General features: G+C 40.4%; 1 protein-coding gene across 1 annotated transcript in view; it reads left to right on the top strand.

Moving 5' to 3' along the window:
* The window catches only part of CEMIP2 (cell migration inducing hyaluronidase 2), a 123,908-nt gene extending 107,651 nt beyond the window's left edge, over positions 1 to 16,257 (top strand). Inside the window, exon 23 of the mRNA XM_040620246.1 lies at positions 16,138 to 16,257. Within this exon, the coding sequence (XP_040476180.1) occupies positions 16,138 to 16,180 (43 nt within the window). The 3' untranslated portion in view covers positions 16,181 to 16,257. The remainder of the gene's footprint in view (positions 1 to 16,137) is intronic.
* The last annotated feature ends 285 nt before the right edge of the window (positions 16,258 to 16,542 follow it).

Below are 16,542 nucleotides of genomic sequence, written 5' to 3' on the forward strand. Positions count from 1 at the left end.
AAGGAAGGAAGGAGGGAAGGAAGAAGGATAGGCCCGAAGGAATAAGGAAATGAAAGGGAAAAAGGAAAGAAGGAAGGAAAGGGAAGGAGAGGGTGAAGAAGGGAAGGAGTGAGAACATAATAAGAATAAGACACAGATGAATAGTTCAGTCCATATTTCCATGGGTGCTTTGCATCTTTATGATGTATGAACAGGAATTCTTTTTAGAGGGGGGAGGGGCAGAAGGAGAGGGAGAATCTTAAGCAGGTTCCATGCTCATTGTGGAGCCCGATGAAGGGCTCAGTGTCACCGCCCTGAGATCATGACCCAAGCCGAATTCAAGAGTCCGTTGCATAACCCACTGAGCTACCCAGGCACCCCAGGCATTCTTTATTAGAACAGGAACATAAAAAATAAGGACTCAAGGACAGAATGGTAAAAAAACAACAGCATGAAATGCAGAAGATTTCAGAGCTAAGGGAACAAATTAAGGACCAAAACAACGTCATTACAAAACTTATGCATAAATTAGAGACAACAAAGAACAGTACACACAGCTGAAAATCAAATTACTTCCATAGAGAGAAAGCTGAAGATTTCAGAGTGCACCCAGAAGGAAAATGCAAGAGTTGAAAGCAATTAGAACAGAGTCTCACCACCACTGGGCTCCTGGCTCACTCTCAAGTCCAAATCCTACCAATTCTTCCACTTCACTGGGATTATCAGCCCAGTGACCTACCACGTTTCATAATTCATCAAGCTTTCTCGCCTCACTCCCACCGTATCCAGCTTAGATTTACTTAATGCATTCTTTGAAAGTAGGAGCAATACTTCTGTTGTTGTTTTATTTTATCTTTTTGGCAAATTCTCCCTGGAATGATAGCCTTTCTGGTATGGCTGGTGCTTGGTTTAAGGCAAGAGATACCCTCTATCAAAGGCTTTTATGCTATGGGCTGTCACTGCGGTCAACCCTGAGGAAATGAGGGTGTAAGTTCACTGCGTTGCCTCCCTCTCTTCTTTTATTATATTCACTTGCAAAACAAATAAAAACTAAAACAAAACTCTAAACAAAAACCCTACCATGATTAAATCCAACAATCTGCTGCTTTGAGCACCTGAATGAGGTTGGAGTAACTAATACAAATAGACTGGTCACAGTCCCACTTAAAATTTATGCCCATAATTATCAGAAGAGCATTTGACGCTTCCTGGCTTTCTTTGTGTGTTCTCCTTGCTCTCTAAATCTTCAAAATGATCTTTATATACTTTCCTCTCTCTCCTACAACCTTTAGTATCACTCTGTTCCTACACTCTCTTAGCTGATGGCTTCCCTTTACCTGATAAAAATATATGGTTGGTAATTTGGCTTCCTCCACCATAGATACTTGATTCTCATCCTTCCGGTGTCTTCAGCGGCAGAGTAGCCTCTCCTTCCTTCATGAATCACTTTCTTTTCTTGGCTTCTAGGACAACACCTACTTCTCCTTTCTCCCTAGCTCTTCCTTCTCAGTCTTCTTTATTGGATTCTCCTTTTCCCAACCTCCAGATGTGACTGTACCCAAAGGCTTAGTCCTGGGTCCACTTTTCTATCTACATTGGTGCCACGTTCAGTCCTCACATATGCTGTTTGTTTTGGGGTTAGAGAACTGGGCACAAATATTTCTTAAAGCTCAGATGATTTTGTTGCACAGTGAGGGTGGAAGACCACTGTCTACCCATGGTGATTTTCCTCCTGGTGTTAATTTTACTCATATGTTGGCCATTTCTAAATTTCTCTTTCCATTGAACTCTAGACTAGACATAGGTACCTCTTGTCTACTGGATTTCTGATAGATATCTGAAATGTGACACTCTGGACCCCTGTTCTCAATCCAACCTATTACTTCTCCAGCCTCGCCCATTTCAGTAAGCAGCACTAATTTTAACCCAGTTGCTCAAGTAGAACAAAACCAACCAACAAACCAATCAAACACACAGAGCATTAGAATTTGCCCTTGGTTCCATTTTTCTTCTTCCTCCACTGGTCATTCCATCTACTCGAGGAAGTTCCATCCATTTTATTTGCGATGTACATCCCAAAGACGTCACTCTCCATGTCTTCACTGTTACTACCCTAGTCCACATCATCATCTCTTGCCTGGATTACTAGTATTATCTCCTAGCTGGACTTTCTGCTCCTATTTTTTCATCCCACCTCTTCTTTCAATTCATCTTCTACGCATTAGTCAAATTGGTCTTCTAAAAATGTAAATCACTTCACATCCCTCTTCCGCCCTCTTGCTTATACCTTCTAAAGCTTTTACATTGCATTTTGAATTTCATCATCTGAAATTTTCTGTGTGAAATGACTTCTGACTATCTCTTACCTCATAGGCTCCTCTCCTACTCTCCCACTAAGCTGTAGCTACATTGACCTTCTTTCTGGTACTTAAAGAAGCCACACTTATTTTTGCCTTAGGCATTTTCTGTTCCTTCCATGTAGAAGGTTTCTCCTCTAAGGCCTTTTATTGATGGAGTCTTTTGAATTATTCAGGACTCAGCTTACATGTCACATCTAAAGAGACGCCTTTCTTTGCTAAAATAGCTTTTCCTCCTACTTATTCACCATGTATCCTTACATACGTAGCACTTACCACACACAGTCTGAGAAGTATCTGGTTTTGTTTTGCCTTGTTTATTTTCTTTCTCCCTCTTTAGAATGTAGGTTCTGCGAATGCAGGATCTTTTTTTTTTTTTTTTTAAAGATTTTATTTATTTATTCGACAGAGATAGAGACAGCCAGCGAGAGAGGGAACATAGCAGGGGAGTGGGAGAGGAAGAGGCAGGCTCATAGCGGAGGAGCCTGATGTGGGGCTCGATCCCAGAACGGCCGGGATCACGCCCTGAGCGGAAGGCAGGCGCTCAACCGCTGTGCCACCCAGGCGCCCCTGCGAATGCAGGATCTTACCCATTTTTTTCATACTCATCTCCCCAGTGTCCAGATACCCCAAACATATGTATTGAATATACTCAGGAATGGAAAACCCATGGTAAAAATGATCAGTGTTCAGGGTTAGATACGTTTAAGTAGAAAGCCAGGACTGACTACTTGGAGGATTATAATTACAAAACAGATTTTAAGTATTAAAAATCTTGACAAAGTTAAAATAATAATATAACTTATGAAACTAAAAATGTGAATTACAAAAGGCAAATTTCCTTATTGTTCAGAGTAAGGAGTCGGTCTTAATTTCTTCTGTTAAATTCAAGAACAATTAAATTTTACATTAAAAAGATTGTATATAGAGTACAGTTTCATTTTACATTTTATACTCCCCACCCCCGCTACTTACTCATCTTCTTTTTGGATGAAAAAAAATGGTACAAAGAGAAAAAAGATGCTTATTTTGGGGTTGTGAGAGTACCAGTATTTTTTTTTTTTTTTGCTTTCTTCTCTAATTTTCCCCCTATTACTTAAATTAAAAATAAATGATCATACATCAATGGAGTCATTGTGAAAAATAGTGAATGAGAGATGAAAAAGCACAATGAACATTTGTGGAGAACTTTACAAACTACAAGCTTACAAGCTACCTGTGAAGGACCGCACTGAAATAGGGATCGAACTAGAGAGATTTTTCTCTAGGATTTTGCTGGCTGGCTTCTTCTTTAAGAAGGGAGGTATTAGAATAAACCTGAATGCAGATTAAATGGACTCAGAAGCAAGAATGTGTGCATGTGGCGTCTTTGGGGAAGAGAGGCGATCTGTGGAGCGGGGGAGTCCCTTCCAGAGAAGAGCACAGTGAATGAGTTTCACAATCTATTTTGACCTAACCTTTGTTAGGAGATGGGTGATTTATCTACTGTAAAAGCAGGGGGGGACAGGAGAAGATGGGTGTGGGCAGATGCAGGAGGTTATGTTGATTTAGAATCAGTGGTGGGAAGTTGAGGGGTTTGATGGCTAATTCCTTGTATGACCTCTGTGAAGTTGGAGACAAGTCATTACTTGAGAATGCATGATGGATAGTGTAAGGAAATTGGAAACGGTATAAAAATAGTGGAAAACCTACTCCAAGAGAAAAACAGCAAGATTAATCGGCACTGCTGAGGGTTCAGGGCTGAGGTTGCTGATTTTAAATGTGAAGTGATAGCAATCTATTCAGTGGAGTGATTTTTCTCCAGCTTTGCTCGTCTGTTTGGGTGTAGGTAGGAGAATGTGGGCAGTTGAGTTCAGTCATGGTAGGTACTTTGAGAAAGAGGCCTAGGGAAGTTCAGGAGTTTACAGGAGGAGGAGGATTGTAATGGACTCCAAGATGATGAAGACAGAAGTGAAGAGACTCTCATGGATAAGGTGAAATTGGTTTGGCCTATGAGGTGAAAGATGTTGATGAGTTTGAAGGAATTTTGTTCCTGGGGCATTTGAGCTGTAGGTCTTCCTTTCACATACAGCAAAAATAGAGTAGCTGAAGCATTCATATTAAGGTCCTTGTCTTAGCTGCTCTGATGTAAAACTTTATGGTTTGGCACAAGCTACTTACTTGAGACTCTTTTTTTTTTTTTTTTTTTTTTTTATCTGTAAATAAATGGGTTGAGAGGCAAGGGCCTCTTAAACTGAAGGGAGCACACAAAGTACCTGAGTATCATGTTTAAATACAGTTTCTGATTTAGTAGGTCTTAGGTAGGGTCTGAGGTTTTACATTTATAATAGGCAGCCATGTAATTTGATGCTGCTGGTCCAGGGATCACACTTTGAGTGCAAGGAACAGATAAAGTCTATAAGGCTTCAAAATTCTGATGATAAAATCTTGGACCTTGAAATATATTTCCCCCTCTTTCTTGTCTTCCATTTCTATGCTTTGCCAATTCATCTTGAAATCAAGTCTTTGGACACTTCTATAGTTTTCCCTTAACTGAGCAGGAAGTCAATAGAGAAAGATGCAAGCCCCGCAGAATGGCCAACGCCCAGCAACGGAAACGGAAGAGTTCTGATGACGTCTTACAGCTTGTGTCTGCCTGGGTGGGGGTAGGTGATACTGCCTTTTCCCAGGCATGGTGTGTCACATAGGAATGTACTATCATGCAGGAAATGGCTCCAATACAAACAGGGACGCCAGAGATCAGGCTTGAATGAGAGACTGATCACAGCAAATGGCACAGTACAGGCAGACACTTAGATCAATTTCCTTCCTTTGTTGTGTCAAAAGGCTTCACTGTGTCAGGCTTCCTTTCCTTAAAAAACATATGTTCCCAATCTCATATACAATACAAAGCTGACCATAAGTCCTCCTTTACTCCCCCAACTTTACGTTTCATTTCGTCTTAAAGCTAAGGACTACTGGAAGGTCAGCTGGTACCCACGTAGGGGAACCACCCTAAACTGTTCCCATATTGTGTATTTCCCATATGTAACCATCCCATTTCAAAAGGTCCCACCTACAGGGATGTGTTTCTCTGGACTGAACATGTTTTTTTTGCAGGCAATCAATTCACATTTCAATTATTAGAAAAATAACGAAGTGCTTTAACACTTGAATTGATGATTGAATATGATGTATTTGACCCAAAGGGAAAATTTGTTGTAAGGAGAAATAGATGAAGGAAAGGAGCATAACATTTTTGTAACAGCTGTAACTGTTTGAGGACAGATTTCTTTTAATGAGATGGGTGTTAGTGAACGTAGAAAATGCTGAGTATGAGTAATTGAGGGAAAAGTCAGAGTCAACGTTTCCTTTCCTTTCGGGATCTGTTTCAAAGGAGGAGGAAATCATTCTGAGAAGTACTTACTGGTTTATAGGGTGCAGGACACTGCCCACAGGCCAAGTTTACAAAAGAATTGAGAAAGACACATTCAGGATCTCAATGTCAGCTTCTAGCCTTTTGTCCTTTGGGGCACCCTGCCACCATTGAGACTGACAAAGGGGGCTGATGTTATCAAATGGCTCCTTTTTGCTTTCTGGAGCTGGATTGATGCCATATTTGAAGATGGCAAAACATAAAAAAGCAAGGGCCATTTTGCCTAAGGTCTGTCTGTTAGGTTTTCTTTAAATATCCTAATGCCATTCAAGAAATGTCTTGGAATATGTTTTACATTGTGCCTAAATCTAAGCCACTTTTATCTCCAGGAAGTGGTGGTGGGGTCTCACAAATGAAAGTAAGGGTGTTATTGGTAGCAGCCTTTTGCAGTGGGGCAGGCAATCCATGGAACTAGGAAAAGGACAGTCACAAAAGCCCATTTCCACAGGAAAAGAACACTGTGTGCAATAAACACAAATGAACTTGCTGCTGCCCCCTTCACCCCCATCCCGCCACCTTTTATCACACCTTCATACATACTGTTGAATCCACAGGCCATGGAATAAGGTAGATGACATCATTGAATAATTAGGTTGAAATAACATAAGAGGCCACTTTAATTATAAAGCCAGAGCTCATCAGTGCGTTGAAATGAGGAGAAAGGAATTGGAATAACCTCGCTTGAATTGCATTGTTACTATTTTGCAAAGCCAAAAAATTCCTAGGATTTTCACAATAGGCATTGTGGAGATTTTTTTTTTCAAAGGGGGTTTGTAGGGGTGTGTGTGAGTGGATTATAAAAGACTGCAAATTACTTTGAATAAAGAAGAATTTATATATTTTTTTAATGAAAAGGGTTTCTACTACGTGTAGCAAATTAAATTCCAGATGTTCATGGCTACAAAATCTCTACCAGATGTAGGAACTCATGGTGGCTAGGGATATTTATTGCAAGTAAGGCATTCAGCACCTGTTTCAAGAGACCTCCCCCTTACCTTTTCATGTGTGCTAGCATGTTAATTATCAGGAGTGACGAGATATTTAGCCTCCATAATTAAAGAGGCAAGGAACGTTTCTAAAATTTTAGAGTAAAATTAATTATTTTACTCTAAATGCCAGTTAAGTAAATAACTACAGTGGTTCTTCTGGGACATTTTTGAAAATTCATTAATCACACTGTTTCAAAATAGGGGATCCGTTTTGGGAAGTTAATTCAGAGTGGAAAAAAGGACTTCAGATCACATAATCCAGCCCAAAAGAAAGACACTGACTTTCAGCAGCCCCGATTGCTGCTTTAAGGTAACCCGTTTGCTAGAGAGTCCTTATTCTAGAGCCTCCCCGTGTATGATCCGCGGTGTTGCTACTGCCTTTCCGATTGCGTAAGAGCAAACCAGGGCTGTGTTCTCAGCACACTTCCATCAGCAGAGCTGGACCGCCCCAGGCTGCTGGAGGTGGGTCCTGAAGCGGGCCACTTCCCCCTCCGCAGTCACACAGCAATCTGAATGTCTGCGTGAGCTGCAGTCTGGGATGCATGTTAAAAATATGAGTTAATTAAGATCACTCTCTACTACTTCGGAGTGAAGGTTTCAGTCTTTACTAAATCGGTCACAAAGTAAGCCACATGTAATGGTCGTCATTGTCTTTGGGATTTGTCGCTTGCTATGGAGGTTGGAGCAAGAGGAGAGAAATGAGGCATTTTTTTGAAGCTCACACTGCCATACATTCGGCCCCTTTAGATGGTAAAACAAATTACCTTTTTATGAACTTGTTTTGCCTCCTGAGGTCTGCCCTTATGAATTTAGCTGGGATTGATGTTTTCTGTTTTTTTTAATAGATCGATTTTTAGGTTCACAACAAAACTGAGCATAAAGTAGGAGAGTGCCCGTATATACATCATCCCTCCCCCTCCCCAGTGCTGCCCCCTCTACTGTCATCATCCCCCACCAAAGTGGTACACTTGTTACAATCACAAACCTGTGTTGACACACCATTATCACCCAAAGTCCGCAGCTGACAGTTCCCTCTTGCTGTTGTACTTTCTGTGGATTTGGACAAATGTATAATGCCATGTATCCACCAGAGTGGTTTCTGCCCTGTTCATTCCTCCCTTCTCACCCCTGGGAACCCCTGATCTTTTTCTGTCTCATGGTTTTACCTTTTTCAGAACATCATGCAGTTGGAATCATTGTGGTACATACACTGTTCAAGTTGGCTTCTTTCCTGTAGTCATATGTGGTTAAGTTTCATCCATGTCTTTCATGGCCGAATTTCTTTTCATCCACATAAAATGTTGGGATGGGAGAATGAAAACACATAGTAGCTTGCCAGGAAGTCGAGGCTCCAGTGATGAAGTCATTCTATGAAAAGGCCCTAGGCTAACCCACCTTGGATTTTGATAGCCCACCAGTCAACCTGGAAAGCTTTTATATGCTGGTTAGCCTAACGCTATTTTGCCATGTGATGTTCACATGCGTTTGCTGTCCCTTGGTGCTCCCTTATGCTCCCAAACCAATAAACATAAGAATCCAATGAGACTCAAAATGGATTATATTAGGTCAAGAGGATATTTATTCATTTCTACAAATTAAAAGGTATAGAGAGTGGTTTTTTTTTAAAAAATATAAACGAGACTAGAGTAGTTTGTCTTCTGATTCCAGCTTCCTGTTTCAGCAGAGGGCACTCCGACCTTACCTAGAGCCCAGTGTTTTTTCATTTGACCAGTTTGGGAAAGTAACTAGCTTATCAGATCCGTCCTTTGGTTTAACTGTCAGCAGTGAGAGTACTGTTGAAGTAGAACCACGTGCATCGAACTAGGGCCCAGCCCTACCCTGTGTGATCCTGAGGTCTTTCATTCATCTCTACCCTACAGCCCCTACTGTTCTGTTCTCTAGTGTAATCCATGCATTTACATGTCACCTTTCTGACTAGTCTGTCAACTCCTTGGGGCTGGTACCCACACATTTCATCCTAGCACAATGCCCGGCACAGACTACACACTCAACAAATGTCTATTGAATAAATAAATAAAAAAAAAAGAGTGGAGTCTGAGGGGACTGTAATGAATGCAGGATGTGCCTGTGTTTGATGTTTCTATAGAAGCTACTATTTGGCCTATGGATTCAGTAGTGTTCCTGGTTGAGGTCATATCCATGCTCCATATTGCTCTATGTCAAGAGGCAAAAATGGCATTGGCCTTAGACCCAGGGTGGAAGCACCCACTGTATCACCCCCTTCAGCATGGCATTATGTTTGATCCCCATAATGGTTTGGCCCCAGCAAATCATGTAGGTAAATCAATGCTAGTTCTCCTAGCAGAGTTTGGACTGACAAAAGCCCAAGACAAATCCAGCTTGTGAATGTGCATGTACCCTTCCCCGGTCATAAAATGTCCCCGTCTTCCCCTCTGAATCTCAAAATTTTAACCACACAGTCACCAGCTCAAATGCCACCTCTCACAGAGTTCTGTTTCAGGCTACCAGGAACCTTTCTGCCCGGTCTCCTATAGCAGTGAAAACTTTGAACAACCCTTGCAGCACTTAGCAAGTTCTCTCTTGCCTTATAATTTTTCATATGTATGTCTTATCTTCTAGAGCTTTATCTCCTGTAGGAAGGAACTTGACATTTTTTTGAGTGCCAACTGCATGTGTTATTTCATTTAATCCTGGCAACATTTCAGTGGCAAATAACCACCCTCAGCTTGCTGATGAACTGGAGCTCAGATAAGTGAGTTATCTTGACTGTTATCACCGAGCTAGCAAATGATGGAGCCAGATTTTAAGACCAGTTTGATGCCAAAGTCCACGTTCTTTCCATTACATTATGCTGCTTACAACCCCGAGAGAGCTGAGCCTTAACAAGTTGAGGGAGGTAGAGCCCCTTTTTACTTTGCCCTGTTTGTAGGCCTCCAAAAGCATTATGATTTTCTTATTTCACTGTCATGACAAACTGCTCACAGAAGAGAATCTGTAGACTGTCATTCATATTATTTATATGTTTAAATTTTAAAAATTGATATGTAATCTATATGAAGTAAAACACCGAAGTCTTAAAATGTGCAGCTTGGTGAGGCTTTTTTTTTTTTTTTTTTTTTTTTTTTTTTTTTTTTTTTTTTTTTTTGCATATTGTGCAGGAAAGAGTTAGCCGAGAAGACTTGAATGCTATCCTTAAAAAGGCTTGCTTGCAAGGTTGCTAGGAATTTGAATTTTGAGAGGGTTTGTGTTGTTTTCTGGTAAGAGTGGCTCATTGTAGGGGTGCCTGGGTGGCTGTTGGAAGAGCATACGACTCTTGATCTCAGGGTTGTGAGTTTGAGTCTCACATTTGGTATAGGGATTGCTAATTAGTAAATAAAATGAATTTAAATTTTTTAAAAGAGTGGCTCATTGTGTATTTGTGGGAACAATATGGTTTATGCTGAAGATTTGCTTTTCTTCTGAGAGTTTGTAATTTGGTACATGCTAGGCAGAAGCTACCTCTGTGACTAGTTCCCAGTAAAAATCTTAGCACTAAGTCTTCAATGGGTTTCCCTCAGAGACAGCACTTCACACATACCACATTTATTGCTGTAGGAATTAACAGCATCCTGTGTGACTTCACTGGGACTCTTAGAGTCTTGCTTCTGGTTTACTCTGAACTTTGCCACATGTGCTTTTTCTCTTTGCTGATTTTACTTTGCATCCTTTTTTTTTTTTTTTTTGTAATACATTATAACCATGCTTGTGACTCTATACTGAGTCCTTTGAGGCCTCCTTGTAAACCATTGAACTTGGGAGTGGTCTTGCAGTCTCCTGACTCACATACACACACCTGTGTAACCATCAAACAGATCAATATATAGAAATTTCTATCATGCCAGAAAGTTTCCTCATGCTTCTTTCCAGTAAAAACCCTTACTTCCAAAAAGAGGTAACAATTAGTCCAACTTCTATTGCTGGAGATTGGTTTTGCCTGTTCTTGAATTTCAAATTAGTGGATCATAAGATAATTATATATATGCTTGTGCCTGATTTCTTCCACTCAAAGTAATGTTTTTTGAGATTAATAAAAAATATCCAATACAATATCCAGCCTCTTTAAATCTTATGGCAATTCATATCTATACACCACAATTTATACTTTCTTCTGTGGATGGACATTTGTGTTGTTTCCAGATTTTGGCTATTATAAATTATAGCTGTGATGAACATTCTTGTATAAATCTTTGTGAGAACATATGCATTCATTTCTCTTGGAAAATACATCTTGGAGCCAAATTGTTGGATCATAGGGCAGATGCATTTTTACCTGTATTAGAAACTGCAAAGCAGTTTTCTAAAGCAGCTGTATCACTTTACATTCCCATCACCAGTGTATAAGAGTTTGTCACCACATCCTTGCTAGTGCTTGGTATCATTAGTCTTTTTGATTTTAGCTGTTCTAGTGTGTGTGGGGGGTGAAGTCATATTTTGCTGTGGCTTAAATTTGACTTTCTGATGATTAGTGACACTGGGCATTTTTTCCACATTATTATTGGCCATTTGGATATCTTCTTTTGTGGTGGGATTTATGTTACATTTTGAAATGATTTAAAAATTTTTTTCATATTTTGTCCTTAGCTCTATCACCTCATTTCTGAGTTTTTTTTCATTCTGATTGATGATGATTTGTTGGTTTGTGGCCACCCACACTTTCCAGTCAATATATATTGGCAGGGTGCCTGGGTGGTGTAGTCCGCTGAGTGGCCAACTCTTGGTTTTGTCTCAGGTCTGATCTCAGGGTCATGAGATCGAGCCCTGTGTTGGGCACCGTGCTCAGCGGGGAGTCTGCTTGAGATTCTCTCCCTCTGCCTCTGCTCTTCCCCACTGCCCTCTCTCTTTCTGTCTCTCAAATAGATAAAATATATATATACAGGCAATTCTGGGGTTAACTTGTTCTCAGATCTGCTAGATGCCCCCTTACTTCCCTTGGCTTCTACCTGTATAGATGCTAATAATACACGAGTCTTGGTGTGTTGTCCTCACTTACTCCAATTCTGGAAATAACTTATTACTTAATGTTATAGATACTGTATGTAGCTTGTTGGTTTGGCTCTGTTTTTATGGGGTGATTAGGGATATTAAAAAAGCTACATACTCTCACCACTATCTTCTCTTATTATATTTTGAATTTAAGCCAAGGTGGGTTTTTTTTTTCCTTCCCTTTAGTGTATTTATATTTTAGATGTTATCTTAAATTGTGGAACAGGAGAACACATCTCCAGTTAAAGAGCTCTCAGGGAACAGATAGCAAATTTTCAACCTCTTGAGATCATACCGTGGTAAATGGATGTCTACTGGGCCTTTGCATCAGACTCTTTTGAGAGAAGGGGCTTGAGAAGAATATATAATTCTATGTTTGGCTTTTCGCTTTTCTTTTTGAAAAACAATTCCCCTAGTTCCTTTACTTGTTTTCCTTCCCTTGATTTAAATTCCTGGGAGTATATTTCACCATTTTCTTATGTAAGGGGTGGCAAATGAAACTTCTTAAACTCTTTTCCTACTTCCCAAAGCAACTATAGACAAAGGTATGGATTTCAATCCAAACATACAATGGAACACATGGGACTGTTTGAATCTTTACGTAATGAAATTTCTCCATGGGATTCTTGCTTTCTTTCCTATCTCTTTAGGACTGCTCCTATACTGAATTTAGATAATGAGCCTTCTGGTTAGGGAAGTTTTTCCTTACTTGATGGTTAGTGACCAGTTTCAGAGTGCTGCAAATTGGGGTAACCGCATAATCCGATGGTTCTCTAACTTTGTCTACATAAGAATATCGTGGGATTTTTGGATTCCACAAACTGGAGATTCAGAAACAATATTGTAGGATAGGTCTAGGAATCGGCACACTATATACATCCCAGACGATGCTGATGCAGCTGGTTAGTCTAGGGATGTCAGTTCAAAAAACGTTAGTGTAAGCGAAAACTATTTTTAGAGACCAAATCAAAGCTAAGTTTGGTGACTATATTATCTAAAATAGGCAGTGAGCTTTCAGAAAATGCTCTGTGTGAACATTCACTCACTCATTCATTCATTGTTTTAGTTAACATGTTAAATGCTAACCGTGTGTCAGGGCCTGTGCTCATTCATTTTAAAACTAATAAGAGAAGGATCTAGACTTTATAGTTAACGTGAAAGAAACATGCAAAGGAATAATTCCAATGTAACGTTTAAAGGGTAAAAGTGTTGACGTTTGACATTCTCATGGGAGGTATCTGTGACTTTCCAAATTTGCCATATAATTCCTTCCTCAAAATATGTCTGTAATTAAGAATGAAGAGTGATAATTTTAGTGATACACAGAGTCCAGGCTATTATAATTTTTTTTCATTAAATGACCTCCAATTCTGTTCTACTTTTGTTCAATAAAATGATGATGGTTCCATGTCATGAACCTTCTGGTCTGTCAAGAGTATTAAATCTACAATTACCAAAGGTTATCTGAGATTAAAATATTGTGGAACAGTGCTTCTTAAATTCAAGCAAGCTTGTTAAAACCTGGATTCCCAGGCCCTACCCCCAGATAAAAGGATTCAATAGGTCAGAAGTGGGACCTGTGAATGCCCAGTTTCAGTAATCTCCCAAGTGATGCTATTGTTGCTCGTCTAAGGACTACATTTTGAATAGCGCGGTTTTCAAAGAGCTGTTGGTAGCACTTAAGAACTAGTACTTAATATCCCTAGATTGGGGAGTGACAGAGCATGATGAGGAAGAAGAGGCTCTTCACAAAGGACCTGGATATTGGAGATTCAGTAGGGGTTTGTAATGTGGGAGAGAGTGGATCACAGGTAAAGAGAAGATTTCCAGGCAGACGGCAAAGTAGGTTCAAAGACACAGGCACAAAACAGCACAATGTGTTCAGGGACCTGTCTATAGACAGATCTTTCTATAGTCCAAAAGCCCACAGTGACTTTGGAGACAGTGGGAAAAACTAAGCTCCTACTTGAGCAGCAGAGGAAATGAAGACAATGGTATGTGAGCTTCAAGGAAGCAAATTGTGCCAAGAGATAGCAGGATGCACCGGTGTATGATGTCCTTTTGAGATATTTCTGAGAAAAGGGTGGCTGGTTTGCTTCCAGGGATGAGTTAAGTAGAGTTCTGTCTGTGTTGCAGAGCTTCCTGTGTTTAGAGCTTCCATCCAAATTTCTAATTCTGTGATATTAAATATGCATTTAAAATTTGGGGGCATGAAGAGGAAAAATATACCTATTTCTATTTGATTAGGCTTGAAACATACAAATAAGTAGAAAGCCAGCTTCTGCCAGAGAGGGAGAAAAACTCTCCAAACATCTCTCTCACTTTCTTTTTTAAAAGATTTATGTATTTGAGAGAGAGAGAGAGAGCGCGAGAGAGAGCGAGCGCGCGCGCCCACATGCAAGTGGGGGGGAGGGGCAGAAGGAGAGAATCTTAAGCAGACTCCCCACTGAGCTGGGAGGTGGATGCAGGGCTCTATCTCATGACCCATGAGATCATGATCTAAGCCTAAATCACTAGTTGGACCCTTAACCAATTGAGCCACTCAGGCCCCCTCCAAAGATCTCTTAACTCTGAATATATGCATTTTTGGTTGCAAGTTCAACGTAGACTTTGACTTCTTGACTGTATTCATGGGCAAAGAATCTGCAATAATCCAGTTTCTCATTAGAAGGAGCTGCCAGACAATGTTGTATTCCAGGGCAGAAAAGAGGACTGCCCCTGGTCAACAGATGTAATAATTGGGCATGCTCATTAGTGGTATCTGGAGTTTACAGGAAAGAAAACACCACATGAGAAAGAACATTTCTAATTGTGGCCCCAAAGACGTTCACATTGCTGGGTCTTCATTTCTTTACCCAGGAGGACTGGCAAGCCTTTTGCAAGAGGAAATAATAAGACCAACCAAGCCAAACAGTTTCTGCATGTGTTGTTAAAGAGAAAAAGGCTATCCATTTTTACCACAGATTTTTCTGATGAAAGGTGAATTTTCTCCCCCAGCCTTTCCCTCACAGCTGCTGTGTAACTCTGGAGCCTGAAGTACTTCCACTCTAATAAAAATTTTCATCTTATCTCTCAGTAGCAACTAATAGCAGACCCTAGGCATATGTGAATAGCCTGGCACATTCTCTCTTCCTTCAGTTTTAACTGTCCAGATCCAGAGGTGGGGGAGCACTGCAGGCTCAGCTGCGCACAAAAACCAGGGGCTCTTTATTTGTGACTGATTGGCTTGGTAAATGGATTTGTCACAGAAATCTCTGAAAGGAAGTGACCCAAGTCTTTGGGCTTTTATGTGTTTATTTTATGCTGCTAAGAATTGGGTTTGACTTTGGTTTTTAAAGAAAGAGCCTTTATAGTTCATTCATTCAGTCATTTATTCATTTATGAACACGTATTGAATATCTGCCATGTGCCAACCACTCTACCAGGCACAGGGATGCTAGGGACAGTAAGACTTGGCTTTAGAACTTTCTAGTGGTAGAATTAGGTAAGTAAGCAACTTTTCCCATTATCTTGAGGTAGAAGGGGTATTTAAGTCTACCTGGGGAAGCTCCCCAAACAAGGAAAAATGTAATCTGACTCCTTGAAGAAGGAGCATTTGTCTTCCAGATAAAGGGTTGGTTGGGGTCTGGGACGCTGAGGAAGGCAGCAATAACAAATGCAAAATCATAGGAACTCTGCAGTCTGGAAAACTGGAGGGAATTTGGATTGGGTGTGGGGTGGGACAGATGCTGTTAGCGGTTGAACGTGGAGATCCAGGAGAGGCCACACGGTGACAGACTCAATACACAAATGGGAGGAAAATCCCTGGGATTTCTGGATCCAGGTTCTGGATCTGGGTGTGTGTTCTCTCTGTACCAAACACTTCATCTGTAGAATGGGATAATGGTTGTGCTTATTTCATAGCATTGTTGTAAATATAAAGTGAGGTAACACATGTCAAGGTTTTAGCCTGATTACTGGCAATTTTTTGTTCTCCATAAATTGCAGTAATTACAGTGACAGCAGAGATAGTAGTTGTTCTTGTTGCGTATGCCGATTATAATATTTCCGCAGTCTTTTCCATCGGGGCCTGTGAACAACTGTGGGTAAGTCAATTATCATTCCACTTGGGGTGGAATGGTAAGATACTGATTGAAGGAAGCGAGCGAGTTCTGGGTTCCCAGAGCTGAGAATGAACAAAACTTGATCAGGACAGTGAGGATGATGACGCATATCTGATAATGGATAAGTCTCCCAACTCTCCACCCTAAACTAGGCTCTGCTGAACTTGACACTGCTCCAATGGTGCTCTCTAGTGGCCCATAGGAAAAGAACATTTCCTATCAATAGGATCCAGATTGAATACAGTAGTACCCCACCCCCTTATCCGATGTTTTACTTTCCGCCCTTTCAGTTACCCAAGGTCAACTGCGACTGGAAGTGGACCATCCTTCTGACAAAATGCTACATCACAATGCCTACGTCATTCACCTCTCGTCATCTCATCACGTAGGCATTTTATCATCTCACATCATCGCAAGAAGGGTGAGTACTGTATAGTAAAATATTTTGAGAGAGACCACATTCACATAACTTTCATTACAGTGTATTGTTAGAATTGTTCTAATTTATTATTAGTGATTGTTGTTAATCTCTTATCATGCCTAATTTATAAATTAAACTTTATCACAAGTATGTGTGTATAAGAAAAAACAGTATATATAGGGTTTGGTACTCTGCATAGTTTCAGGCATGCACTAGGGGTTTTGGAACGCATCTTGTGTAGATAAGGTGGGGACTACTATAAATTATATGCAGA

Source organism: Ursus maritimus, unplaced genomic scaffold, assembly GCF_017311325.1.
Source record: "Ursus maritimus isolate PB19 unplaced genomic scaffold, ASM1731132v1 scaffold_34, whole genome shotgun sequence".
In the NCBI taxonomy this organism is placed as follows: domain Eukaryota; kingdom Metazoa; phylum Chordata; class Mammalia; order Carnivora; family Ursidae; genus Ursus; species Ursus maritimus.